General features: G+C 48.4%; 1 protein-coding gene across 1 annotated transcript in view; it reads left to right on the top strand.

Moving 5' to 3' along the window:
* Positions 1 to 27,707, top strand: part of pde2a (phosphodiesterase 2A) — a 284,382-nt gene that overhangs the window by 226,145 nt on the left and 30,530 nt on the right. Inside the window, 4 exon segments of the mRNA XM_078222653.1 lie at positions 8,063 to 8,150; positions 10,730 to 10,777; positions 24,456 to 24,530; positions 25,524 to 25,623. Of these exon segments, the coding sequence (XP_078078779.1) occupies positions 8,063 to 8,150; positions 10,730 to 10,777; positions 24,456 to 24,530; positions 25,524 to 25,623 (311 nt within the window).

The raw sequence follows: 27,707 nt of genomic DNA, 5'->3' as shown, positions 1-27,707 counted from the left end.
CCCACTGGAGTGGTTTAACCTCCTCACTGTGTGCTGCTATCGGCGGCACAGTGGTTAGCACAGCTGCCTCACAGCGCCAGGGACCTGGGTTCAATTCCAGCCTGGGGTCACTGTCTGTGTGGAGTCTGCACGTTCTCCCCGTGTCTGCGTGGGTTTCCTCCGGGTGCTCCAGTTTCCTCCCACAGTCCGAAAGACGTGCTGGTTAGGTACATTGGCCGTGCTAAATTCTCCCTCAGTGTACCCGAACAGGCGCCGCAGTGTGGCGACTAGGGGATTTTCACAGTAACTTCATTGCAGTGTTAATGTAAGACTACTTGTGACATGAAGAAATAGTTTTAAACTTAAAATTAAACACAGCCAATCGGAAAATGAGTCGACCCTTCACTAACAGAATGGATGGATCTTGTCTTCAGTCAGACACATTATCTTTCCCATTTCCAATATATCGAGAATGAAATGACACAGGCATTGGAGGGAAAAGAACAAACTCCCAATTTATTCATCACTTCTGTTGATTACTTGGGAGTTGGGATGTCTTGTTGAAGTTGTACAAGACATTGGTAAGGCCACACTTGGAATACTGTGTGCAGTTCTGGTCACCCTATTATAGAAAGTATATTATTAAACTAGAAAGAGTGCAGAAAAGATTTACTAGGATGTTACCGGGACTTGATGGATTGAGTAATAAGGAGAGGCTGGATAGTCTGGGACTTTTTTCCCTGGAGTGTCGGAGGCTGAGGGGTGATTTTATAGAGATCTAAAAAATAATGAGGGGCACAGATCAGCTGGATAGTCAACATCTTTTCCCAAAGGTAGGGGAGTCTAAAACTAGAGGGCATAGGTTTAAAAGTTTTTTTAAAGTTTATTTATTAGTCACAAGTAGGCTTACATTACCACTGCAATGAAGTTACTGTGAAAATCCCCTAGTTGCCACACTCCGGCACCTGTTTGGGTACACTGGAGGAGAATTTAGTATGGACAATTCACCTAACCTGCACATCTTTGGACTGTGGGAGGAAACCGGAGCATCCGGAGGAAACCCACGCAGACACGGGGAGAACGTGCAGACTCCACACAGACAGTGACCCAAGCCGGGAATCGAACCTGGGTCCCTGGCGCTGTGAGGCATCAGTGTGCCACCACTGTGCCAACGTACCATCCCTGTGAGAGGGGGGAGATACAAACGGGTCCAGAGGGGCATTTCTTTCACACACAGGGTGGTGAGTGTCTGGAACAAGCAGCCAGAGGCAGTAGTAGAGGCGGGTACAATTTTGTCTTTTAAAAAGCATTTCGACAGTTATATGGATAAGATGGGTACAGTGGGATATGGGCCAAACTGGGAATTTGGGACTGGCTTAGTGGTAAAAAAAAAGGGTGGCATGGACAAGTTGGGCCGAAGGGCCTGTTTCCATGCTGTAAACCTCTAAGACTCTACTTTCCTTCTGGATTCCTACAAGACAAAAATGCAAGGGGGTAGGAGACTTGGTTTAGCTACAATAGCCCTGGCTAGGCCGACCTGGAGTTACAGTGAGTGGTTCTGGGCTCCATTGCCCTGGGATGGATTTATCAGGATGATTCCTGAACTCCAACACTTGGATTACAAGGAGGGATTACACAAAGCTGGGTGGTATTCCCCTGGCATTGAGATGGCAAAGAGTTGATTTGATAAAAGTTTTTAAAATGTTAAGAGGGAATAGAGAGACAGAGAGAACCCATTCAACCGGGTTAACAACACCATGACTGGCAACCTTTGAGTCAATGTTACAGCCTGAGCTTCCAGGAACGAAACTTCCACGAATCACTCGGTCTAAGATTATAATGTTTGAATGCTGGGATTGGCAGGTTATAAAGGGATTGAGGTGATATGGGGCTAAGGCCTTAGATCACCAATCAACCCTTCAGTGACTTTCTCTTTTTCCTGGATCCTCCCCTGGGATTAATGTTGAATTTCCAGACTCTGGGCTAATCCGGGAAGAGTTGGCAACCCCACACCTGGTCACCCATAACAAAGAGAATCCCCCTCTTACCCTGAACCCAGGGACACTCACAATTGAAAGTTCCCCCTGCCAAAGTCAAGTTTAAAGTTTATTTATTAGTGTCACAAGTAGCTGACATTAACACTGCGGTGAAGTTACTGTGAAAACCCCCTAGTCGCCACACTCCAGCACCTGTTCGGGTAACACTAAGGGAGAATTTAGCACAGCCTTTGCACCCTAACCAGCACGTCTTTCAGCGAGGTTGGGGCTGGGGTGCCTCTCAGTTGACCAAAATGGTTGGAAAGTAAGCGGGGGGCAGCTTTGGGATTATTGGTGGAAGGAGGTCATGTGATGGAATGTATCCAATCAGGATTGGCAACTCCTCAATTGGGAAGAGAGGATCAGAGTGGTGATAAATTCAGACCTCCCTCCCCACCACACTCTCCCACATCCTCACCACAGGCACCCCACCCCCCGCCCCCCCATTCCCCTTCCCCACACCCCCCTCCCCCCACACCCCTCCCCCCCAATCCCCCACCCCCTCTCCCCACTCCCCCTCCCCACACCCTCCTCCCTCCACCCCAACCACTCCCCCCACAACTCCCCACACCCCCTCCCCCTCCCCACACTCCCCCACATCCTCACCACAGACCCCCCCGCCCCCCGCACTCCCCCTCCCCACACCCCCCACACCCCTCCCCCCAATCCCCCACCCCCTCCCCCCACTCTCCCTCCCCACACCCTCCACCCCAACCACTCCCCCCACAACTCCCCACACCCCCTCCCCACACTCCAACCACATCCCCCACAACCCCCCACAACTCTCCACACCCCATTCCCTCACTCCCCCCACACTCCCCCCATGCACCCCCCACTCCACTCAATTCCCCTACATCTCCCCCCACGCTACCCCCCCACACTCCCCCCACACTCGCCCCACACTCCCCCCACACTCCCCCCCACCCCACACTCCCCCCACACTCCCCCCCCATCCCACACTCCCCCCCTCCACCCCCGCTGCCACTCCGAGCAGCCTCCTCCAATCAAATAGCAGTGACAGCACCATAGAACATAGAACATAGAACATTACAGCGCAGTACAGGCCCTTCGGCCCTCGATGTTGCGCCGACCAGTGAAACCAATCTAAAGCCCATCTAACCTACACTATTCCAATATCATCCATATGTTTATCCAATAACCATTTGAATGCTCTTAATGTTGACGAGTCCACTACTGCTGCAGGCAGGGCATTCCACACCCTTACTACTCTCTGAGTAAAGAACCTACCTCTAACATCTGTCCTATATCTCTCACCCCTCAATTTAAAGCTATGTCCCCTCGTGCTAGCCATCACCATCCGAGGAAAAAGGCTCTCACTATCCACCCTATCTAATCCTCTGATCGTCTTGTATGCCTCTATTAAGTCACCTCTTAACCTTCTTCTCTCTAACGAAAACAACCTCAAGTCCCTCAGCCTTTCCTCATACGATTTTCCCACCATACCAGGCAACATCCTGGTAAATCTCCTCTGCACCCTTTCCAATACTTCCACACCCTTCCTATAATGCGGCGACCAGAACTGTATGCAATACTTCAAGTGCGGCCGCACCAGAGTTTTGTACAGTTGCAGCATGACCTCCTGGCTCCGAAACTCAATCCCTCTACCAATAAAAGCAAACACACCGTACGCCTTCTTAACAACCATATCAACCTGGGTGCCAACTTTCAGGGATCTATGCACATGGACACCCAGATCCCTCTGTCCATCCACACTACCAAGTATCTTACCATTAGCCCAGTACTCTGTATTCCTGTTACTCCTTCCAAAGTGAATCACTTCACACTTTTCCGCATTAAACTCCATTTGCCACCTCTCAGCCCAGCTCTGCAGCTTATCTATGTCCCTCTGTAACCTGCCACTTCCCTCCGCACTGTCTACAACTCCACCGACTTTAGTGTCACCCGCAAATTTACTAACCCATCCTTCTATGCCCTCATCCAGGTCATTAATAAAAATGACAAACAGCAGTGGCCCTAAAACAGATCCTTGCGGTACACCACTAGTAACTGAACTCCAGGATGAATATTTCCCATCAACCACCACCCTCTGTTTTCTTACAGCTAGCCAATTCCTGATCCAAACCACTAAATCACCCTCAATCCCATGTGTCCGTATTTTCTGCAAAAACTTACCATGGGGAACCTTATCAAACGCTTTACTGAAATCCATATGCACTACATCAACCGCTTTACCCTCATCCACCTCTTTGGTCACCTTCTCAAAGAACTCAATAAGGTTTGTGAGGCACGACCTACCCTTTACAAAACCGTGCTGACTATCCCTAATCAAATTATTCCTTTCCAGGTGATTATAAATCCTATCTCTTATAATCCTTTCCAATACTTTGCCCACAACAGAAGTAAGGCTCACCGGTCTTTAATTACCAGGGTTGTCCCTACTCCCCTTCTTGAACAAGGGGACAACATTTGCTATCCTCCAGTCTTCTGGCACTGTTCCAGTAGACAATGACAATGACGACCCAAAGATTAAAGCCATCTCCTCTCTAGCCTCCCAGAGAATCCTAGGATAAATCCCATCCGGCCCAGGGGACTTATCTATTTTTACCCTTTCCAGAATTGCTAACACCTCCTCCTTATGAACCTCAATCCCGTCCAGTCCAACAACCTGCATCTCAGTACTCCCCTCGACACTGTCCCTCTCCAGTGTGAATACTGACAAAAAATATTCATTTAGTGCCTCTCCTATCTCTTCAGACTCCACGCACAACTTCCCACTCCTGTCCTTGACTGGCCCTAATCTTACCCTAGTCATTCTTTTGCTCCTGACATACCTATAGAAAGCTTTAGGGTTTTCCTTGATTCTACCTGCCAAAGACTTCTCATGTCCCCTCCTGGCTCTTCTTAACTCTTTCTTTAGGTTCTTCCTGGCTAACTTGTAACTCTCAAGCGCCCTAACTGAGCCTTCACGTCTCATCTTTACATAAGTCTCCTTCTTCCTCTTCACAAGAGATTCAACCTCCTTAACAAACCACGGTTCCCTCACACGTCTGCTTCCTCCCTGCCTGACAGGTACATATTTATCAAGGACGCGTAGTAGCTGTTTCTTGAACAAGTTCCACATTACAATTGTGCCCATCCCCTGCAGTTTCCTTCCCCAACCTATGCCAGCTAAATCTCGCCTAATCGCATCATAATTTCCTTTCCCCCAGCTATAACTCTTGCCCTTTGGTATATACCTATCCTTTTCCATTGCTAAAGTAAACGTAATCGAATTGTGGTCCCTGTCACCAAAGTGCTCACCTACCTCCAAATCTAACACCTGGTCTGGTTCATTACCCAGTACCAAATCCAATGTGGCCTCGCCTCTTGTTGGTCTATCTACATACTGTGTCAGGAAGCCTTCCTGCACACATTGGACAAAAACCGACCCCTCCAAAGTACTCGAACTATAGCTTTTCCAGTCAATATTTGTAAAGTTAAAGTCCCCCAGTATAACTACCCTGTTACTTTCGCTCCTATCCAGAATCATCTTTGCAATCTTTTCCTCTACATCTCTGGAACTTTTCGGAGGTCCATAAAAAACTCCCAACAGGGTGACCTCTCCTTTCCTGTTTCTAACCTCAGCCCAAACTACCTCAGTAGATGAGTCCTCATCAAAAGTCCTTTCTGCCACCGTAATACTGTCCTTGACTAACAATACCACACCTCCCCCTCTTTTACCACCTTCCCTGCACTTACTGAAACATCTAAACCCCGGAACCTGCAACAACCATTCCTGTCCCTGCTCTATCCATGTCTCCGAGATGGCCACAATATCGAAATCCCAGGTACCAACCCATGCTGCAAGCTCACCCACCTTATTCCGGGTGCTCCTGGCGTTGAAGTATACACACTTCAAACCACCTTCCTGCCTGTCAGTACACTCCTGCGACTCTGAAACCTCATCCATGACCTCACTCCTCTCAACCTCCTGCACACCGGAGCTACAATTCAGGTACCCACCCCCCTGCTGAATTAGTTTAAACCCTCCCGAAGAGCATTAGCAAATTTCCCCCCCAAGATACTGGTACCCCTCTGGTTCAGGTGCAGACCATCCTGTTTGTAGAGGTCCCACCTACCCCAGAAAGAGCCCCAATTGTCCAGGTATCTGAATCCCTCCCTCCTGCACCATCCCTGTAACCATGTGTTCAACTGCTCTCTCTCCCTATTCCTCTCCTCACTATCACGTGGTACGGGTAACAAACCAGAGATAACAACTTTGTTTGTTCTAGCCCTAAGCTTCCACCCTAACTCCCTGAATTTCTGCCTTACATCCCCATCCCTTTTCCTACCTATGTCTTGAGTGCCGATGTGAACCACAACTTGGGGCTGGTCCCCCTCCCCCTTAAGGATTTCGAAAACACGATCCGAGACATCGCGGACTCTGGCTCCTGGGAGGCAACACACCAACCGCGAGTCTCACTCGTTCCCGCAGAATCTCCTATCCGTCCCTTTAACTATGGAGTCCCCAATGACTAATCCTCTACTCCTCTCCCCCCTTCCCTTCTGAGCCACAAGGACAGACTCTGAGCCAGTGACCTGTACACCATTGCTTACCCCTGCTAAGTCCCCCCCCAACAGCATCCAAAAGTGTACTATCCCCAATTTCTACGACATTTTTTGTTTCTCCCCCCACTTGGACCCTGTACCCTGGTGCTGTGGTCAGTTTGCTCATCCTCCCTTTCCCTCCCCTTCTGAGCTGCCGGGTCGGACTCTGCCCCGGAGGCACGGCCGCTGTTGCTTCCCCCAGGTGGGCTGCTCCCCCCAGCAGCACTCAAACAGGAGTACTTATTGTTAAGGGGCACAGCCACTGGGGTACTCTCTAGTACCTGACCTTTCCCCTTCCCCTTCCTAACCGTGACCCACTTGTCTGCCTCCCGTGGCCCCGGTGTGACCACCTGCCTGTAACTCCTATCTATCACCTCCTCATTCTCCCGAACCAGACGAAGGTCATCGAGCTGCAGCTCCAGTTCCCCAACGCGGTCCCTTAGGAGCCGCAGCTCAACACACCTAGTGCAGATATGGACATCCGGGAGGCTAGCTGACTCCAGGACCTCCCACATCCGACACTGAGAACAACAAACTGGCCTCACACTCATAATTCCCCCTTTCTTCCAATGACACAGGAAAAACTGTCTAAACCTACCCCACCTCTGCCTGTTTACACCGAAGCCCGATGAGCCAAAGCCCGTCAGCTCTCACTCGGCTCTTGGGGGTGGCGGGGGGGGGGAGGGGGCGGAGGCGCGCAGAATGTGTGCAGGTTCAGCCCCAACCCTGACCCCTCCCGTCACTCCCCGGGATTCAGTGGGAGTTAATGGGAAAGGGTTTGTTCCATTGGGATTCAGCGGGAGTGAATGGGAAAGGGTTTGTTCCATGAGGATTCTGCGGGAGTGAATGGGAAAGGGTTTGTTCCATTGGGATTCAGCGGGAGTGAATGGGAAAGGGTTTGTTCCATTGGGATTCAGCGGGAGTGGATGGGAAAGGGTTTGTTCCATTGGGATTCAGTGGGAGTGAATGGGAAACGGTTTGTTCCATTGGGATTCAGCGGGAGTGAATGGGAAAGGGTCTGTTCCATGAGGATTCTGCGGGAGTGAATGGGAAAGGGTTTGTACCATTGGGATTCAGCGGGAGTGAATGGGAAAGGGTTTATTCCATTGGGATTCAGCGGGAGTGGATGGGAAACGGTTTGTTCCATTGGGATTCAGCGGGAGTGAATGGGAAAGGGTCTGTTCCATGAGGATTCTGCAGGAGTGTTTAGGGATGCGATGGGGTTCTTTGTGAATGTGTTGAATTGATGCAATGTCGTTGGAAACATTGACGAGTCATGTGACCTGACATCTTCTCTTTTAATCACAAACCATTCTGTACAGCTCAGCCAATAAACCTCCAGCCCTCGATGCCCCAGACACTGAAGGAGTTCAGGATTATGTCGGAATAGCGAGCTCACTTTGGAAGTCAGTGGGAGGGGGAATCTCTTCTCTTCCTACGTGACGTCACTAACATCTGATCCTGTGTTGTGTTGGCAGGGACATGGAGATTCTAGCGTTATTTATATCATGTATGTGTCATGATCTCGACCACCGAGGGACCACCAACTCCTTCCAAGTCGTATCAGTAAGTGTCGGTGAGGAGAGTACGGGAGGGGGAGGGGGGGTGGGGGGGGGGGGGGGGGGGGGGGGGTCAGGGTGGGGCACCTCCAACTTCCCTCAACTATCTCAATGGGAGGTCAGCCTGCAGGAATTTGCCCCTTTTGGGAGGGGCATTGTATATCCCCAATCACCCCAATAGCCAATAGGCCGCAGCCTCCACCAGCACATGAGGCAACTGACAAATAACAAGGCAGACAAACGGCCAGCCAATCAGGATTTAGAACAGAAACAGACTAACTTTGAGGTGTACAACACCTCGGGTTCCCATTGCCCGTCTCAAAGCACCAATGAAGTACTTTGTGAAGTGGCGTCACTGTCATAAACCAGAATTCTGCAGCCAATTTGTGCACAGCAAGCTCCCACAATGTGCACGGTGATAATGACCAGATAATCCGTGTTTGTGATGTCGATTGAAGGGTTGACATTGTTCAAACTACCAGAGATAATGTCCCTGCTCTCCTTCCAAACAGTGCCGTCAGATATACTAAATCCAGAGGGTCAGTACTGAGGGAGTGCCGCACTGTCAGAGGGTCAGTGCTGAGGGAGTGCTGCACTGTCAGAGGGTCAGTACTGAGGGAGTGCCGCACTGTCAGAGGGTCAGTACTGAGGGAGTGCCGCACTGTCAGAGGGTCAGTATTGAGGGAGTGCCGCACTGTCAGAGGGTCAGTATTGAGGGAGTGCCGCACTGTCTTTAGACAAGGCATTGACCTGAGGCCCCATCTGCCTGCTTGGAGAGACAGTGGTATCCTGATATTGTCACTGGACTAGTAATCCAGGGAGCCAGGGTAATGTTCTGGGGTCCCGGGTTCAAATCCCATCACGGCAAGAGGTGGAATTTGTATTCAATAAAAATCTGGAATTAAGAATCTACTCATGACCATGAAACCATCATCGATTGTTGTAAGAACCCGTCTGGGTCACTAATGTCCTTTAGGGAAGGAAATCTGCCGTCCTTACCCTGCCTGGCCTACATGTGACTCCAGTCCCACAGCAATGTGGTTGACTCTTAACTGCCCTCTGAAATGGCCGAGCGAGACACTCAATTCAAGGGCAATTAGAGATGGGCAACAAATACTGGCCCAGCGACACCCTCATCCCATGAATTTTGAAGATGAGCGGGGAGATCTCCTGGTATCCTGGCTAATAGTCATCAATATTCATCCCTTACTGGGATGCTACCGGAACTTGATGGTTTGAGTTATGAGGAGAGACTGGATAGACTGGGACTTTTTTCTCTGGAGCGTAGGAGGCTGAGGGGTGATCTTATAGAGGTCTATAAAATAATGAGGGGCATAGATCAGCGAGATAGTCAATATCTTTTCCCAAAGGTAGGGAAGTCTAAAACTAGAGGACATAGGCTTAAGGTGAGAGGGGAGAGATACAAAAGTGTCCAGAGGGACAATTCTTTCCCACAGAGGGTGGTGAGTGTCTGGAACGAGCTGCCAGAGGTAGTAGTAGAGGCGGGTACAATTTTGTCTTTTAAAAAGCATTTAGATAGTTACATGGGTAAGATGGGTATAGAGGGATGTGGGCCAAACGCGGGCAATTGTGGGACCAGCTTAATAGTAAAAACTGGGTGGCATGGACAAGTTGGGCCGAAGGGCCTGTTTCCATGCTGTAAACTTCTATGACTATGACTTAGTCAGCTTCAAAAAAACCGAAACCAGATTATCTAGATGTTGTCACATTGCTATTTGTGGGATCTTACTGTGCGCAGATTGGCTGCTGCGTTTCCTACAGTACACCAGTCACCACACTTTGAATAGTGCTTCATTGGCCATATTGCGCTGTGGGGCGTGTTGTGGTTGTGGTAAGTGCTATATTAATTTCCTTATTTAATATTAGTGTCACAAGTAGGTTTACATTAACAGTGCAATGAAGTTACTGTGAAAATCCCCTAGTTGCCACACTCCGCTGCCTGTTCGGGTACACTGAGGGAGAATATAGCATGGCCAATGCACCCTAACCAGCACGTCTTTCGGACTGTGGGAGGAAACCGGAGCACCCGGAGGAAACTCACACAGACACGGGGAGAACGTGCAGACTCCGCACAGGCAGTGACCCAAGCCAGGAATTGAACCCGGGTCCCTGGCACTGTGAGGCAACAGTGCTAACCACTGTGCCACGATGCCACCCGTGCCTCCCATATAAATTCAAGTCTTTCTTTAACATGATAAAACATCCCGAGGTACTTCCCAAAAATGTTAACCAGCAAAATCTAACAGAGAATGGCTGAATGGCCTGTTCTCTATGATCCTGATGTGGAGATGCCGGCGTTGGACTGGGGTGGGCACAGTAAGAATTCTCACAACACCAGGGTAAAGTCCAACAGGTTTACTTGGAATCACGAGCTTTCGGAGCGCTGCCCCTTCATCATCCACAGGTCCACTCACCTGATGAAGGAGCAGCGCTCCGAAAGCTCGTGATTCCAAGTAAACCTGTTGGACTTTACCCTGGTGTTGTGAGAATTCTTACTCTGTAGTCCTGTTTATTTATGAAAGAGCAGGCCTATTTAATGATGTGTATTTTCTCTTGTACCTGCAGAAGTCTGTGCTGGCTGCGTTGTACAGCTCCGAGGGATCCGTCATGGAGGTATGCGATTCCACTTTTCTCTTTCTGTGCCTGGTCACAATGTGGAGATGCCGGCGTTGGACTGGGGTAAACACAGTAAGAAGTTTAACAACACCAGGTTAAAGTCCAACAGGTTTATTTGGTAGCAAAAGCCACACAAGCTTTCGAGGCTCTGAGCCCCTTCTTCAGGTGAGTGGGAATTCTGTTCACAAACAGAACTTATAAGACATTGAGTCTGTGTCTTATAAGTTCTGTTTGTGAACAGAATTCCCACTCACCTGAAGAAGGGGCTCAGAGCCTCGAAAGCTTGTGTGGCTTTTGCTACCAAATAAACCTGTTGGACTTTAACCTGGTGTTGTTAAACTTCTTACTGGTCACAATGAACAGGATTCTCCCATTTCCAAGAATTGAATCCAGTTGAACCAGCTAACATGCTAACTGGTTCCAGTTCAGACTTGCACAGGTTGACAGCTAGTTCAAGTGAAACCATTGAATCATAGAATCCCCACACGGCAGAAAGAGGCCATTCGGCCTGTTAAGTCTGCACTGCTTCTTTGACAGCGCATTCCACCCAGGCCCTATCCCCATAACCTTGCTAATCCCCCCCTAACCTACACATCTTTGGACACTAAGGGGTGATTTAGCATGGCCAATCCGTGCAACCTGCACATCTTGGGAGTGTGAGAGGAAACCAGAGCACCCGGAAGGGACCCACGCAGACACGGGGAGAATGTGCAAACTCCTTGCAGACAGTTACCCAAGGCCGGAATTGAATCCGGGTCCCTGGTGCTGTGAGACAGCTGTGCTAACCACTGGGCCACCGTGCCATGAGGATGCATGTTGTTTTTAAATTACATTTGGGAACATGGTGGTATTCTGTAAAGAAGGCTGTGTGGCTGTGTGTGTGTATGTGTGTGTGAGTGTGAGTGTCCATGATTCATTAAACTGGGAAGGGTAAGAGAGACAGCTTGTCTGTGAGAGCTGAGAGATAAAAGGGTAAGGTTCCAGGTTCATGCATTTGTAATGTGACGCTATGGTGAGGTAGACATGGGGAGAATGTGCAAACTTCGCACATACAGTCACCTGAGGCCGGCATTGAACCCAGGCCCCCTAGTGCTGTAAGGCAGCAATGCTAACCACTGTGTTGGTTCCAATTAAAGTTCTTTCACTCTGGGAAAGGAGAGATGAGACTGAGAGCAGGATAGGAACAGAGCGAAGGAGTAGTGTTAAAGTTGAAGCAAACTCAGGGAAATACTTAATAACAAGGCTGTGGATGCTGGAGATATGGAAACAGGAAATGCTAGGCTGGTCAGGCAGCATCTGTGGAGAGAGAAACGAGAGTTAATGGGTTGCATTTTACATGGGTGGTGGTGGCTGGGGTGATACTTAGCGCGGGTTTGACTGATTATAGAACATAGAACATAGAACATAGAACATAGAAAGCCACAGCACAAACAGGCCCTTCGGCCCACAAGTTGCGCCGATCACATCCCCACCTCTAGGCCTATCTATAGCCCTCAATCCCATTAAATCCCATGTACTCATCCAGAAGTCTCTTAAAAGACCCCAACGAGTTTGCCTCCACCACCACCGACGTCAGCCGATTCCACTCACCCACCACCCTCTGAGTGAAAAACTTACCCCTGACATCTCCTCTGTACCTACCCCCCAGCACCTTAAACCTGTGTCCTCTCGTAGCAACCATTTCAGCCCTTGGAAATAGCCTCTGAGAGTTTACCCTATCCAGACCTCTCAACATCTTGTAAACCTCTATCAGGTCACCTCTCATCCTTCGTCTCTCCAGGGAGAAGAGACCAAGCTCCCTCAACCTATCCTCATAAGGCATGCCCCCCAATCCAGGCAACATCCTTGTAAATCTCCTCTGCACCCTTTCAATGGCTTCAACATCTTTCCTGTAATGAGGTGACCAGAACTGCGCGCAGTACTCCAAGTGGGGTCTAACCAGGGTCCTATAAAGCTGCAGCATTATCTCCCGACTCCTAAACTCAATCCCTCGATTAATGAAGGCCAGTACACCGTACGCCTTCTTGACCGCATCCTCCACCTGCGAGGCCGATTTAAGAGTCCTATGGACCCGGACCCCAAGGTCCTTCTGATCCTCTACACTGCTAAGAATGGTACCCTTCATATTATACTGCTGCTTCATCCCATTGGATCTGCCAAAATGGATCACCACACACTTATCCGGGTTGAAGTCCATCTGCCACTTCTCCGCCCAGTCTTGCATTCTATCTATGTCTCGCTGCAACTTCTGACATCCCTCCAAACTATCCACAACACCACCTACCTTGGTGTCGTCAGCAAATTTACCAACCCATCCCTCCACTTCCTCATCCAGGTCATTTATGAAAATGACAAACAGCAAGGGTCCCAGAACAGATCCCTGGGGCACTCCACTGGTCACTGACCTCCATGCAGAGAAAGACCCCTCCACAGCCACTCTCTGCCTTCTGCAGGCAAGCCAGTTCTGGATCCACAAGGCAACAGCCCCTTGGATCCCATGCCCTCTCACTTTCTCAAGAAGTCTTCCATGGGGGACCTTATCGAACGCCTTGCTGAAGTCCATATAGACCACATCCACCGCTCTTCCTTCGTCAATGTGTTTGGTCACATTTTCAAAGAACTCAACCAGGCTCGTAAGGCACGACCTGCCCTTGACAAAGCCGTGCTGACTACTTTTGATCATACTAAACTTCTCTAGATGATCATAAATCCTGTCTCTCAGGATCCTCTCCATCAACTTACCAACCACTGAGGTTAGACTCACCGGTCGGTAATTTCCCGGGCTGTCCCTGTTCCCTTTCTTGAATATAGGGACCACATCTGCAATCCTCCAATCCTCCGGAACCTCTCCCGTCTCCATCGACGATGCAAAGATCATCGCCAAAGGCTCCGCAATCTCCTCCCTCGCCTCCCACAGTAACCTGGGGTACATCCCATCCGGTCCCGGCGACTTACCAACCTTGATGCCATTCAATAGTTCCAACACATCCTCTTTCTTTATGTCCACATGCTCGATCCTTTCTGTCCACCGCAAACCAGCAGTACAACCACCCAGATCCCTTTCCACCGTGAATACCGAGGTAAAGTATTCATTAAGCAGCTCCGCCATTTCTAACGGTTCCGCACAAACTTTTCCCCCTTCACCTTTTAAGGGTCCTATGCCTTCACATCTCATCCTTTTACTCTTGACATATTTGTAGAAAGCCTTGGGGTTCTCCTTAATCTTACCCGCCAAGGCCTTCTCATGACCCCTTCTCGCTCTCCTAATTTCCTTCTTAAGCTCCTTCCTACATCCCGTATACTCCTCTAAATCCTTAACACCTCCTAGCTCTCTGAACCTTCTGTACGCCTCTCTTTTCTTATTCACCAGGTTCATCACAACCTTCGTGCACCACGGTTCCCGTACCCTACCAACACCCCCCTGTCTCATCGGAACGTTGTCATGCAGAGCTCCAGACAAACATTCCTTGAAAATCCTCCACTTTCCTTCGGTACTTTTCCCCAAGAATGCCTCCTTCCAATTTACCCGTCTAATTTCCTCCCTGATGACACTGTATTTCCCTTTACTCCAGAGAAACACTTTCCTAGCCTGCCTGATCCTATCTCTTTCCAATGCTATCGTGAAGGAGATAGAATTATGATCGCTATCCCCAAGATGCTCACCCACCGAGAGATCCTCCACCTGTCCAGGTTCATTAGCCAGCACCAGATCAAGTACAGCCTCTCCTCTAGTAGGCTTATCCACATACTGTGTCAGGAAACTCTCCTGGACACACCTAACAAACTCCTCTCCATCCAAACCTGATTATGTTAAATCAGTTGTTAATGTAACAATTGGCACACTCAGGATTGTTTAGAAAGTGCTGCCCAACCGTAGAATCACATCTTACCGCAGACAGGGGAGCAATGGCCCAGTGGTATTATCGCCTAATTATTGATAAAGAAACTCAGCAAATGTCCTGGGGATCCATGTTCGAATCCCGTCACGGCAGATGGTGGAATTTGAATTCAATAAAAAAAGATCTGGAATTAAGAATCTACTGATGACCATGAAACCATTGTCGATTGTTGGAAAAACCCATCTGGTTCACTAATGTCCTTCAGGGGAGGAAATCTGCCGTCCTTACCCGGTCTGGCCACAGCAATCTGGCTGATTCTCAACTGCCCTCTGAACAAGGGCAACTGGGGATGGGCAATAAATGCTGGACAGCCAGCGACGCCCATGTCCCACGAATGAATTTAAAAAAAATTATTTTAAGTTATGTAAGTGTGGGTTGGTTGAATATCCACTAATAGCTGCACTAACAACTAATTTAAGATAAATGATCTCACTCATAACCTAACTCACTTACGCTGGTTAGAAGAGACATTATTCACACACAGCGACCCAATCTCTGCAAACAACAGGGATATCTTCAAGCCTTGTACCTTCTTTGAGTCACCCAGGAGCTCAGCGAACCTGTAGTTCCCCATTGCTGTCTCCATGGCAATGTCTCAGCGTTGATTTGCCAACAGGTCAGGCCCCTGTTCTCTTGCGGTGTCGATTGTCCGATTTGAATTTGACTTTCTCGTGTTTGTCCTGTTGCGCGCAAGATTAAATGTTTCCACAACACGTCTCGCTTTTCTCAAAAATAATCCAACAAACTGGTCTATTAATGGCCGCTTTACCCCCAGAACGGTATTTAACCTGCATGGGGCTGGCTTCCCAGTGTGTGGAGAGACAGCCAGGTATATTGAGGTGCAGTCCCAATGTCACCCTGATTGGGGGGATGGGGGGGGGGGGGGTGTGGGGAGGAATGGGGGGAGTTCTCCTCTCTGGATACACACCGTCACATTCCCACCTCCTTAACATCGGCTGATGAGTTGTATTAGGGCGGCACGGTAGCACAGTGGTTAGCACTGCTGCTTCACAGCTCCAGGGTCCCGGGTTCGATTCCCGGCTCGGGTCACTGTCTGTGTGGAGTTTGCACATTCTCCTCGTGTCTGCGTGGGTTTCCTCCGGGTGCTCCGGTTTCCTCCCACAGTCCAAAGATGTGCAGGTTAGGTTGATTGGCCAGGTTAAAAATTGCCCCTTAGAGTCCTGAGATGCGCAGGTTCGAGGGATTAGTGGGTAAATATGTGGGGGTAGGGCCTGGGTGGGATTGTGGTCGGTGCAGACTCGATGGGCCGAATGGCCTCCTTCTGCACTGTAGGGTTTCTATGATTTCTATTTCTTTCTATTTCTAGACTCGAAACGTTAACTCTGTTTCTCTCTCCACAGTTGCTGCCAGACCCGCTGAGTTTTTCCAGGATCTTCAGGATTTAAGTTTAAAATTTATTTATTAGTGTCACAAGTATAGACCGGTGATTATAGACCGGTGAGTCTCACTTCTGTTGTCGGCAAGATGTTGGAAAAAATTATAAGGGATAGGATTTATAGTTATTTGGAGAGTAATGAATTGATAGGTGATAGTCAGCATGGTTTTGTGGCAGGTAGGTCGTGCCTTACTAACCTTATTGAGTTTTTTGAGAAAGTGACCAAGGAGGTGGATGGGGGCAAGGCAGTGGACGTGGTATATATGGATTTTAGTAAGGCGTTTGATAAGGTTCACCATGGTAGGCTTCTGCAGAAAATGCAGATGTATGGGATTGGGGGTGATTTAGGAAATTGGATCAGGAATTGGCTAGCGGATAGGAAACAGAGGGTGGTGGTTGATAGTAAATATTCATCATGGAGTGCGGTTACAAGTGGTGTACCTCAGGGATCTGTTTTGGGGCCACTGCTGTTTGTAATATTTATTAATGATCTGGATGAGGGTATAGTTGGGTGGATTAGCAAATTTGCTGATGACACCAAAGTCGGTGGTGTGGTAGACAGTGAGGAAGGGTGTCGTAGTTTGCAGGAAGACTTAGACAGGTTGCAAAGTTGGGCCGAGAGGTGGCGGATGGAGTTTAATGCGGAGAAGTGTGAGGTAATTCACTTTGGTAGGAATAACAGATGTGTTGAGTATAGGGCTAACGGGAGGACTTTGAATAGTGTGGAGGAGCAGAGGGATCTAGGTGTATGTGTGCATAGATCCCTGAAAGTTGGGAATCAAGTAGATAAGGTTGTTAAGAAGGCATATGGTGTCTTGGCGTTTATTGGTAGGGGGATTGAATTTAGGAGTCGTAGCGTTATGTTGCAACTGTACACAACTCTGGTGCGGCCGCACTTGGAGTACTGTGTGCAGTTCTGGTCCCCACATTACAGGAAGGATGTGGAGGCTTTGGAGAGGGTGCAGAGGAGGTTTACCAGGATGTTGCCTGGTATGGAGGGGAGATCCTATGAGGAGAGGCTGAGGGATTTGGGATTGTTTTCGCTGGAAAGGCGGCGGCTAAGAGGGGATCTTATTGAAACATATAAGATGATTAGAGGTTTAGATAGGGTGGATAGTGATAGCCTTTTTCCTCTGATGGAGAAATCCAGCACGAGGGGGCATGGCTTTAAATTGAGGGGGGGTAGTTATAGAACCGATGTCAGGGGTAGGTTCTTTACCCAGAGGGTGGTGAGGGATTGGAATGCCCTGCCAGCATCAGTAGTAAATGCGCCTAGTTTGGGGGCGTTTAAGAGATCCGTTGATAGGTTCATGGACGAAAAGAAATTGGTTTAGGTTGGAGGGTCACAGTTTTTTTTTTTAACTGGTCGGTGCAACATCGTGGGCCGAAGGGCCTGTTCTGCGCTGTAATGTTCTATGTTCTATGTTCTAAGTAGGCTTACATTAACACTGCAATGAAGTTACTGTGAAAATCTCCAGCATCCACAGGATTTCCAGCATCCATAAGATTATTTTAAAAATCTTGCTGCCCCTTTGTGGGTGCCTGTGTCTGGAGACATATCCTACTCCCCCTGAGAGCCTCAGCAATGGCCACTTCTAGCAGTGCGGCCAACAGACAGGCAGACAGAAAGTTAATTAATTTATTTATTAGTGTCACAAGTAGGCTTACGTTAACGCTGCAATGAAGTTACTGTGAAAATCTCCTAGCTGCCACACCCCGGCGCCTGTTCGGGTACACTGAGGGAGAATTTAGCACGGCCAATGCACCCTAACCAGCACATCTTTCGGACTGTGGGAGGAAACCGGAGCACCCGGAGGAAACCCACGCAGACACGGGGAGAATGTACAAACTCCACACGGACAGTGTCCCAAGCTGGGAATCGAACCCTTGGTGCTATGAGGCAGCAGTGCTAACCACTGTGCCACTGTGCCACCTCCGGGCAGACAGGCAGACAGATGGACAAGCAGATCCATCAATAGACAGATAGACACGTAGATAGACTGACAGATAGACAGACAGACAGACAAACAGGTATATAGATAGATGGATCGACAGACAGGTAGGCAGACAGGCAGAGAGGCAGGCAGGCAGACAGATGGGCAGACAGGCAGGCAGACAGACAGGCAGACAGACAGACAGGCAGATAGACAGGCACAGAGGCAGGCAGACAGACAGACAGGCAGGCAGGCAGGCAGACAGACAGGCAGGCAGGCAGACAGGCAGGCAGACTGACAGCCAGACAGACAGGCAGACAGACAGGCAGGCAGTCTGACAGCCAGACAGACAGGCAGACAGACAGGCAGGCATACAGACAGAAAGCCCATGGTGTCAACTGCTGAACTGTGATGACAATACAAATTAAACAAGTAAACACAATATGTAACACGATTATAGTTTTATGACCGCAGCAGGGGTTATTTGCTAAATCCCAGTGGGAAACCCGTCTGACCGGTCATAACCTTTTTTTTGGAAAACAGGGAGGAAAAAGCGACTGACCCCAGAAGCATAGAACTCCAGTAACAACCTTAAGATTTTAAAAAGATAAATGATTTATTCACAAAAAAAATCAGCGTTCAAGATTAAAGTTACGCAGTTAAAATAGTCTCACCAAACATCCACCCAAAAAAACCCACTTGATCCAAACACACAAGTAAAATATTTACCTTCTGAGCAGCAACTCTGTCATAGATTGTTAAATTTAAAAATCCAGTAATATTACCCAAGGCAAAAACTGCTGTCACTTTAATAAACGTATACCACACAACTTCTCAAACCAGTGCACTCTGCTGTGGAAATCCAGGAGAATTCAGAAACAAATCATTTTCTGAATTAGTGGCTCCCGGCTTGAGAACTGGATGATTGTTTCAAATGTCACACCTTCTCCTAGTCCAGTACAGGCCTCAGGACATTTCCCCACTCAGCTCAACACTCACCCCTTTACATCTCAGATTCCATTGTTACCAGCATCTCAGCTTTTCCAAATTATAATTATTCTTATTTGCCAACAGGTGGCACAGTGGTTAGCACTGCTGCCTCACAGCGCCAGGGACCCGGGTTCGATTCCGGCCTTGGGTCAGACCTCACCTGTCTGTCCCTTTCCAATTCCCCTCGTCTTGTTTTCAATCAAATCACTGATTTTCTGCCTTGATTTTTCACTTTGGGTTTCTAAATTTCCTTCGACTGGCCCCCTCCCCCCACTCCTCCCTGCTCCCCGTTAGTGTAAAACTCGACCTGGTTACTGAACCCAGCCCAGTTTAGGTGGAGCCCACCCCGGCGGAACAGCTCCATCGTTCCTCGGCACTGGTGCCAGTGGCCCACGAATGGAAACCCCTTCCCCCCCCACACCGCTCTTTGAGCCACATGTTTAATTCACCTGGTGGGGCCTGGGTGGGGTGCTCTGTCGGGGAGTTGGTGAAGATTTGATGGGCCAAATGGCCTCCTTCTGCACTGTAGGGATTCCATGATTCTATGATTCTCTAGGATTAGCCTAGGATGTAGGCCATCAGTCCTGGGGACTCTGTTTGCCTTCAATCCCAATAGTTTGTTGAGTACTAGTTCCCTATTGATGATGGATATTTCCACGTTCCTCCCTTTCTATTCCCTCTGCATTATCTGTTACTATTGGGGTGATTCCAGTATCCTCCTCCGTGGAAACTGAAAATATTAATTTAACATCACTGCCATTTCTGTGTTCCCCATTATTAACTCACCGATCTCATCCTCTGAGAGACCAACATTCACTTTAGCTACTCTCTTCCCTTTTGAGGGCTCTGTGGCACAGTAGGGTGGCACGGTGGGACAGTGGTTAGCACTTGCCAGGGAACTGGGTTCAATTCCTGGCTTCGGTCACTGTCTGTGTGGAGTCTGCACGTTCTCCCCGTGTCTGCGTGGGTTTCCTCCAGGTGCTCCGGTTTCCTCCCACACTCCAAAGATGTGCAGATTAGGTGGCTTGGCCATGCTAAATTGCCCCTTAGTGAACAAGATGTGTAGATTAGTGGAATTGGCAGGGTTAATACTTGGAGTTAGAGGGATCGGACCTGGGTGGGATTGTGGTTGGTGCAGATAGAATGGGCTGAATGGCCTCCTTCTGCACTGTAGGGATTCTATGATTCTGTGATGATATTTCATGCTTTCCCGTTGCCTCCACTTTTGGGTCAAAGGAAGTGTATTAACCTTTCCCTGTTTACATATGAAATCTTAATCAGTTGTAGAAACCTCTTTGTTCCTTCTAAATTCATCCCTGTAATTTAACAGCTGAAATGCATGGTCCCTACTTATCTCCTAATGCAAACTTTAACCCCAGTCTATTTACTTGTAAACTCAACCTCACCATAGCCTCTCATTACAAATGCATGAACCTGGAACCTCACCCTTTTACCTCTCAGCTCTGACAGACAAGCTCTCTCTGTTAAGTGGTTAGCACTGCTGCCTCACAGCGCCAGGGACCTGGGTTCGATTCCGGCTTTGGGTAACTGTCTGTATGGAGTCTGCATGTTCTCCACGTGTCTGCGTGGGTTTCCTCCGGATGCTCCGGTTTCCTCCCACAGTCCGAAAGATGTGCGGGTTAGGTTGATTGGCCATGCTAAATTGCCCTTTAGTGTCAGGGGGATTTAGCAGTGTAAATATGTGTAAAACCAAGGGTAGGGGAGTCTAAAACTAGAGGGCACAGGTTTAAGGTGAGAGGGGAGAGATACAAAAGTGTCCAGAGGGGCAATTATTTCACACAGAGGGTGGTGAGTGTCTGGATCAAGCTGCCACAAGTAGTAGTAGAGGCGGGTACAATTTTGTCTTTTAAAAAGCATTTAGACAGTTACATGGGTACGATGGGTATAGAGGGATATGGGCCAAATGCGGGCAATTGGGATTAGCTTAGGGGTTTTAAAAAAAGAGGGCGGCATGGACAAGTTGGGCCGAAGGGCCTGTTTCCATGCTGTAAACCTCTATGACTCTATGTGGGGTTACGGGGATAGGGCCTGGGTGGGATTGTTGTTGGTGCAGATTTGGTGGGCTGAATGGCCTCCTTCTGCACTGGGTCCTGTGATTCCATGATCACACCTCCCTCACTGCAGAAAAATAAAATGTTATATATTAAAAAGATGTTTTCATTTTTGCAACCCACTTTGTGTTGCTGACAGTACTTCCTTATCCAAAAACACTGTTACACATTGCTGTGCATTCATCAGCCATGAAAATAAATGCAAATCTTTTGTAAGAATGACATTAATTCCTGTCCATTCTCAATTTCCTGGAATCCTTTTGAGTTTAAGCTCTTGACAATACATCCGCAATTAAATTCTCTCTTCCAGCCACATGCGTCATTTCTCAATTGAATATTGCAAGAACAAACTCCACTGGAACAATCTGGCATTTCATCCCAAAATTCCTCCAGAAACTTCAAAGGATTATGATCAGTATATGTAACTGTCTCTGAAGAATTGTTTGCAATATATACTTCTACGTATGCACTGCACAGTGGTTAGCACTGCCGCCTCACAGCACCAGAGACTTGGGTTCAATTCCCTAGCTTGAGTCACTGTCTGTGCGGAGTCTGTACATTCTCCCCGTCTCTGCGAGGGTTTCCTCCGGGTGCTCCGGTTTCCTCCCACAGTCCGAAAGACGTGCTGGTTAGGGTGCATTGGCCATGCTAAATTCTCCCTCAGTGTACCTGAACAGGCGCCAGACTGTGGCGACTGGGGGATTTTCACAGTAACTTCATTGCCGTGTTAATGTAAGCCTACTTGTGACACTAATAAATAAACTTTAAACTCCAACATGATACAGAGCTAAAACCAAACTCTCAGCCTCTTTTTCTTGAGGTGAATTTTTTCTCAGATATACGGTCAACTTCCATGAGAAATACCAGACTGTTTTTCTCAAGTTCGTGGGAAACACTACACTAACTCCTACATCACTGGCATCAACAGACATTTTAAAATTGCTTTGTATAGTCAGGTGCTGCTGGAACAGGTATGGTGGTGAGTGAAAATGCAAGCCGTCAAATGCAGTCTGACATTTTTGTGTCCATTGGAATTGTAATGACTTCAGTCAGAGGCGGGTACAATTTTGTCTTTTAAAAAGCATTTAGACAGTTACATGGGTACGATGGGTATAGAGGGATATGGGCCAAATGTGGGCAATTGGGACTAGCTTAGGGGTTTAAAAAAAAGGGCGGCATGGACAAGTTGGGCCGAAGGACATGTTTCCATGCTGTAAACCTCTATGACTCTATAATCAGGCCATCGAGGTTGGCCTATTGGAGTATGAACTCCCTGATTTAGGATCCAATTGATGGGCCAATCAGGAAGTGTTTGCCTTGTACTTAACCGGGAGTTGTTGTGATCTGGACACTAAAAGCTTGAAGCTGGGTGCCAAATTCTCCATTCTCACCGGCAGCAGCAGCGGGGTGTGAACGGCTGGAGAATTCCAACCAGTCTCTTTTTGGCCTGGGAAGCTCCACTGCACCTCGCTTTACAGTTCACCTGACACCTGGTGGCACAGTGGTTAGCATTGCTGCCTCACAGCGCCAGGGACCTGGGTTCGATTCCCAGCTTGGGTCACTCTCTGTGCGGAGTTTTCACATTCTCCCCGTGCCTGCGTAGGTTTCCTCCGGGTGCTCCGGTTTCCTCCCACAGTCCGAAAGACGTGCATTAGGTGCATTGACCTGAACAGGCGCCGACATGTGGCGACTAGGGGAATTTCACAGTAACTTCATTGCAGTGTTAATGTAAGCCTTACTTGTGACTAATAAATAAACTTTACTTCTTACACTGGGAACAAAACCTTTACTCTGGCCACAAAACTACAAACCTTTGTCCTTTTATCCACATTTGCCTTCATCACTTGCTGGGATATCTTTAAAATTCCCCAGCTAGCTCACATACTCTGCTCAGTCTTTCTCTGAATTTTATCACATAATCCAAGAGAGTGGTCTACAAGATTATGAGAGGCATGGACAGAATGGATAGTCAGAAGCTTTTTCCCCAGGGTGGAAGAGTCAATTACTAGCGGCATAGGTTTAGGGTGCGAGGGACAAGTTTTAAAAGAGATGTACGAGGCAGATTTTTTACACAGAGGGAGGTGGGTGCCTGGAACTCGTTGCCAGGGGGAGGTAGTGGAAGCGGATACGATAGTGACATTTAAGGGGCGTCTTGACAAGTACATGAATGAGATGGGAATAGAGGGATATGGTCCCCGGAAGGGTAGGGGGTTTTAGTTAAGTCAGGCAGCATGGTCAGTGCAGGCTTGGAGGGCTGAAGGGCCTGTTCCTGTGCTGTAATTTTCTTTGTTCTTTGTTCTAGTAGTTTCTGAACCTTGACTCACTAATTTCCCCGGGATCAATTTGAGTGTTCCCCTTGCTTCTTGACCAGAAATTAACTCAAAAGGACAGAACCCTGTTGACTCATTGAGGGCATCTCTAATAGCAAGCGACAAGAATGGAATCCCTCAATCCCAACCCTGTGGGTAGTTTTGATGATGGGTTCTAATCATAGTTTTTAAAGTTTGGTGTAACCTCTCTAATACACCCTGTGATTCAGCGTGATATGTTGACAACCTAAATTGCTTTCTTCTTAGACTGCTCATTACATTTCTAAATAGCTATGACATGGAATTCAAACCCTCACCTAACTGATTTTCTTTGGTGATCCATATCTTGTTGGTTAACTCCTCGACAATTCTCTTTGCTGTGATTCTCCTGAAAAGGTCTCTCTTTTGGAAGTCTGGAGAACACATCCATCATTGTCAGTAACTATTGATTTCCACTTTTAGCCTCAGGGAGGGGTCCGACAGAATCAATCAGGATCATAGAATCCTACAGTGCAGAATGAGACCATTTGGCCCATCGGGTCTGCACCGACCACAATCCCACCCAGGCCCTATCCCCATAACCCCATGCATTTACCCTAGCTAGTCCCCCTGACACTAAGGGGCAATTTAGCATGGCCAATCCACCTAACCCGCATATTTTTGGACTGTGGGGGGAAACTGGAGCACCCAAAGGAAACCCACGCAGACACGGGGAGAACGTGCAAACTCCACACAGACAGTGACCCGAGGCCGGAATTGAACCTGGGTTCCTGGTGCTGTGAGGCAGCAGTGCTAACCACTGCCACCCAACCTTTCTGATTCCGAGACGGGAGTGCTCCTCGTTGAGCCACAAGGGATTGGAGTATTGCATGAATGGAGACATGGGAGAGGAGGCTGGACAGGAGGTCAGAGTGGACAGAGTGAGTGGATGCAGTGATAGTGGTTGGGGCACGCGCGGTTGGGATTTGTGGGCCTATTTGGGAGGCTACACAGATCCTGAGGCCCTGCATGGCCCTGAATGTGAAGAAGAAGCCAAAGCCCTTACAGCTCCTAACTGTCTCCTTCTCTCTGTCAGAGGCACCACTTTGCACAAGCCATCGCCATCCTGAACTCTGACGGATGCAACATCTTTGAGCATTTCTCTCGGAAGGTGAGCGTGCGACCTCGGAGAGTCAGGGTCAGCTGGAGAGGGTAAGGGAGGGGGAAGGGTGGAGAGGGTGAGTTTGCAGTGTGGGGGGATTGGGGGTGAGAAAAGGGGGGGAACACATTACAGCTCTGTAGGCCATTGCTGAAAAGGGACATCCGGGACTTGGTAGTCATGTTGATTTTATGCGTTTATTCTCTATCAGCTCCCCCCCACCCCCATCCACCCCCACCCCACCCCATATCCCAATTGCCTCTGAATCCTGATATCTCCTAAATTGCAGTTTTCCCCATTTCCTTGTATCTCATTATCCTCTGAATCCCTGATGTGGAGATGCCGGCGTTGGACTGGGGTGGGGCACAGTTAGAAGTCTCACAACACCAGGTTAAAGTCCAACAGGTTTATTTGGAATCACCAGCTTTTGGAGCACTGCTCCTTCATCAGGTGAAGGAGTTCATAAGAATATAAGAACATAAGAACTAGGAGCAGGAGTTGGCCATCAGGCCCCTCGAGCCTGCTCCGCCATTCAATAAGATCATGGCTGATCTTTTTGTGGACTCAGCTCCCCTTACCTGCTCGCTCACCATAACTCTTAATTCCTTTACAGTTCAAAAAATTATCTATCCTTGCCTTAAAAACATTCAATGAGGTAGCCTCAACTGCTTCACTGGGCAGGGAATTCCACAGGTTCACAACTCTTTGAGTGAAGAAGTTCCTCCTCAACTCAACTCAACTTGTTCACTCACCTGATGAAGGAGCTCCGAAAGCTCGTGATTCCAAATAAACCAGTTAGACTTTGACCTGATGGTGTGAGACCTCTGAATCCCAGTATCTCCTAAGTTGCAGTATTCCCTATATCCCAGCATCCCTTTTTCCCATCCTTGCCCGAGCCCAGTGTTCCCTCATTCCACTATATTCCTTTTTGCAGTGTTCCTTGCATCCCAGTGGCCCTGTATCCGAATGCCCAAATTCACATCCTGTTCTTTGCTTTGTTCGCAGGATTACCAGAGAATGTTGGACTTGATGCGAGACATTATTCTAGCGACTGACATGGCTCATCATCTACGCATCTTCCCTCAACTGCAGGAAATGGTCAAAGGTACCAGCGCTTGTTCCAATAACCAGAGTTACAGGACAACAAGCTTCCAACCGTACAGACCTCCACCCATATAGAAACATTTATTGCTTCGATATCATCTTTAGTAGAATAAGTGATACATAAGCTAAACTCTTTAGAGTTTGGAAGAATCCTTGGGTCACTGTCTGTGTGGAGTTTGCACGTTCTCCCCGTGTCTGTGTGGGTGTCCTCCGGGAGCTCTGGTTACCTCCCACAGTCCGAAAGACATGCTGGTTAGGGTGCATTGGCCATGCTAAATTCTCCCTCAGTGTACCTGAACAGGCGCCGGAGTGTGGCGACTAGGGGATTTTCGCAGTTGCTTCATGGCTGTGTTAATGTAAGCCTACTTGTGACATTAGTAAATAAATTAAACTCATAGAATCATAAAGGTTTACAGCATGGAAACAGACCCTTCAGACTAACTTGTCCATGCCGCCCCTTTTTTTTAACCATTAAGCTAGTCCCACTTGCCCGCATCTTGCCCATGTTACTGTCTAAAAGACAAAATTGCACCCGCTTCTACTACTGCCTCTGGCAACTCGTTCCAGACACTCACCACCCTCTGTGTGAAAAAATTGCCCCTCTGGACCCTTTTGTATCTCTCCCCTCTCACCTTAAACTTATGCCCTCTAATTTGAGACTCCCCGACCTTTGGGAAAAGATGTTGACTAAAAGATGTTGCATTGGCCATGCTAAATTCTCCCTAATTTTTCCTGAACAGGTGCCAGAGTGTGGTGACTAGGGGATTTTCACAGTAACTTCATTGCAGTGTTAATGTAAGCCTACTTGTGACACTAGTAAATAAACTAAACTAAAAAACACTTTTAAAAAGAGTGTTTAAGTTATGAAGAGAGGTTGGATGAACTTGGGTTGTTTTCTCTGGAGCAGAGAAGACTGAGGGGCGACCTGATCAAGGTGTTCAAGATTATGAGGGGCATGGACAGAGTGGATAGGGAGCAGCTGTTCCCCTTAGTTGAAGGGTCAGTTAGGAGGGGACACAAGTTAAAAATGAGGGGTGGGAGGTTTAGGGGGGGATTGAGGAAAAACGTTTTTACCCAGAGGGTGGTGATGGTCTGGAATGCGCTGCCTGGGAGAACAAAGAGAGAACAAAGAACAAAGAACAAAGAACAGTACAGCACAGGAAACAGGCCCTTCGGCCCTCCAAGCCTGTGCCGCTCCTTGGTCCAACTAGACCAATCGTTTGTATCCCTCCATTCCCAGGCTGCTCATGTGACTATCCAGGTAAGTCTTAAACGATGTCAGCGTGCCTGCCTCCACCACCCTACTTGGCAGCGCATTCCAGGCCCCCACCACCCTCTGTGTAAAAAACGTCCCTCTGATATCCGAGTTATACTTCGCCCCTCTCACCTTGAGCCCGTGACCCCTCGTGATCGTCACCTCCGACCTGGGAAAAAGCTTCCCACTGTTCACCCTATCTATACCCTTCATAATCTTGTACACCTCTATTAGATCTCCCCTCATTCTCCGTCTTTCCAAGGAGAACAACCCCAGTCTACCCAATCTCTCCTCATAGCTAAGACCCTCCATACCAGGCAACATCCTGGTAAACCTTCTCTGCACACTCTCTAACGCCTCCACGTCCTTCTGGTAGTGCGGCAACCAGAACTGGACGCAGTACTCCAAATGTGGCCTAACCAGCGTTCTATACAGCTGCATCATCAGACTCCAGCTTTTATACTCTATACCCCGTCCTATAAAGGCAAGCATACCATATGCCTTCTTCACCACCTTCTCCACCTGTGTTGCCACCTTCAAGGATTTGTGGACTTGCACACCTAGGTCCCTCTATGTTTCTATACTCCTGATGACTCTGCCATTTATTGTATAACTCCTCCCTACATTATTTCTTCCAAAATGCATCACTTCGCATTTATCCGGATTAAACTCCATCTGCCACCTCTCCGCCCAATTTTCCAGCCTATCTATATCCTGCTGTATTGCCCGACAATGCTCTTCGCTATCCGCAAGTCCAGCCATCTTCGTGTCATCCGCAAACTTGCTGATTACACCAGTTACACCTTCTTCCAAATCATTTATATATATCA

This window comes from Mustelus asterias, chromosome 10 (genome assembly GCF_964213995.1).
Source record: "Mustelus asterias chromosome 10, sMusAst1.hap1.1, whole genome shotgun sequence".
NCBI lineage: Eukaryota > Metazoa > Chordata > Chondrichthyes > Carcharhiniformes > Triakidae > Mustelus > Mustelus asterias.
This window is presented reverse-complemented; position numbering and strand designations above follow the sequence as displayed.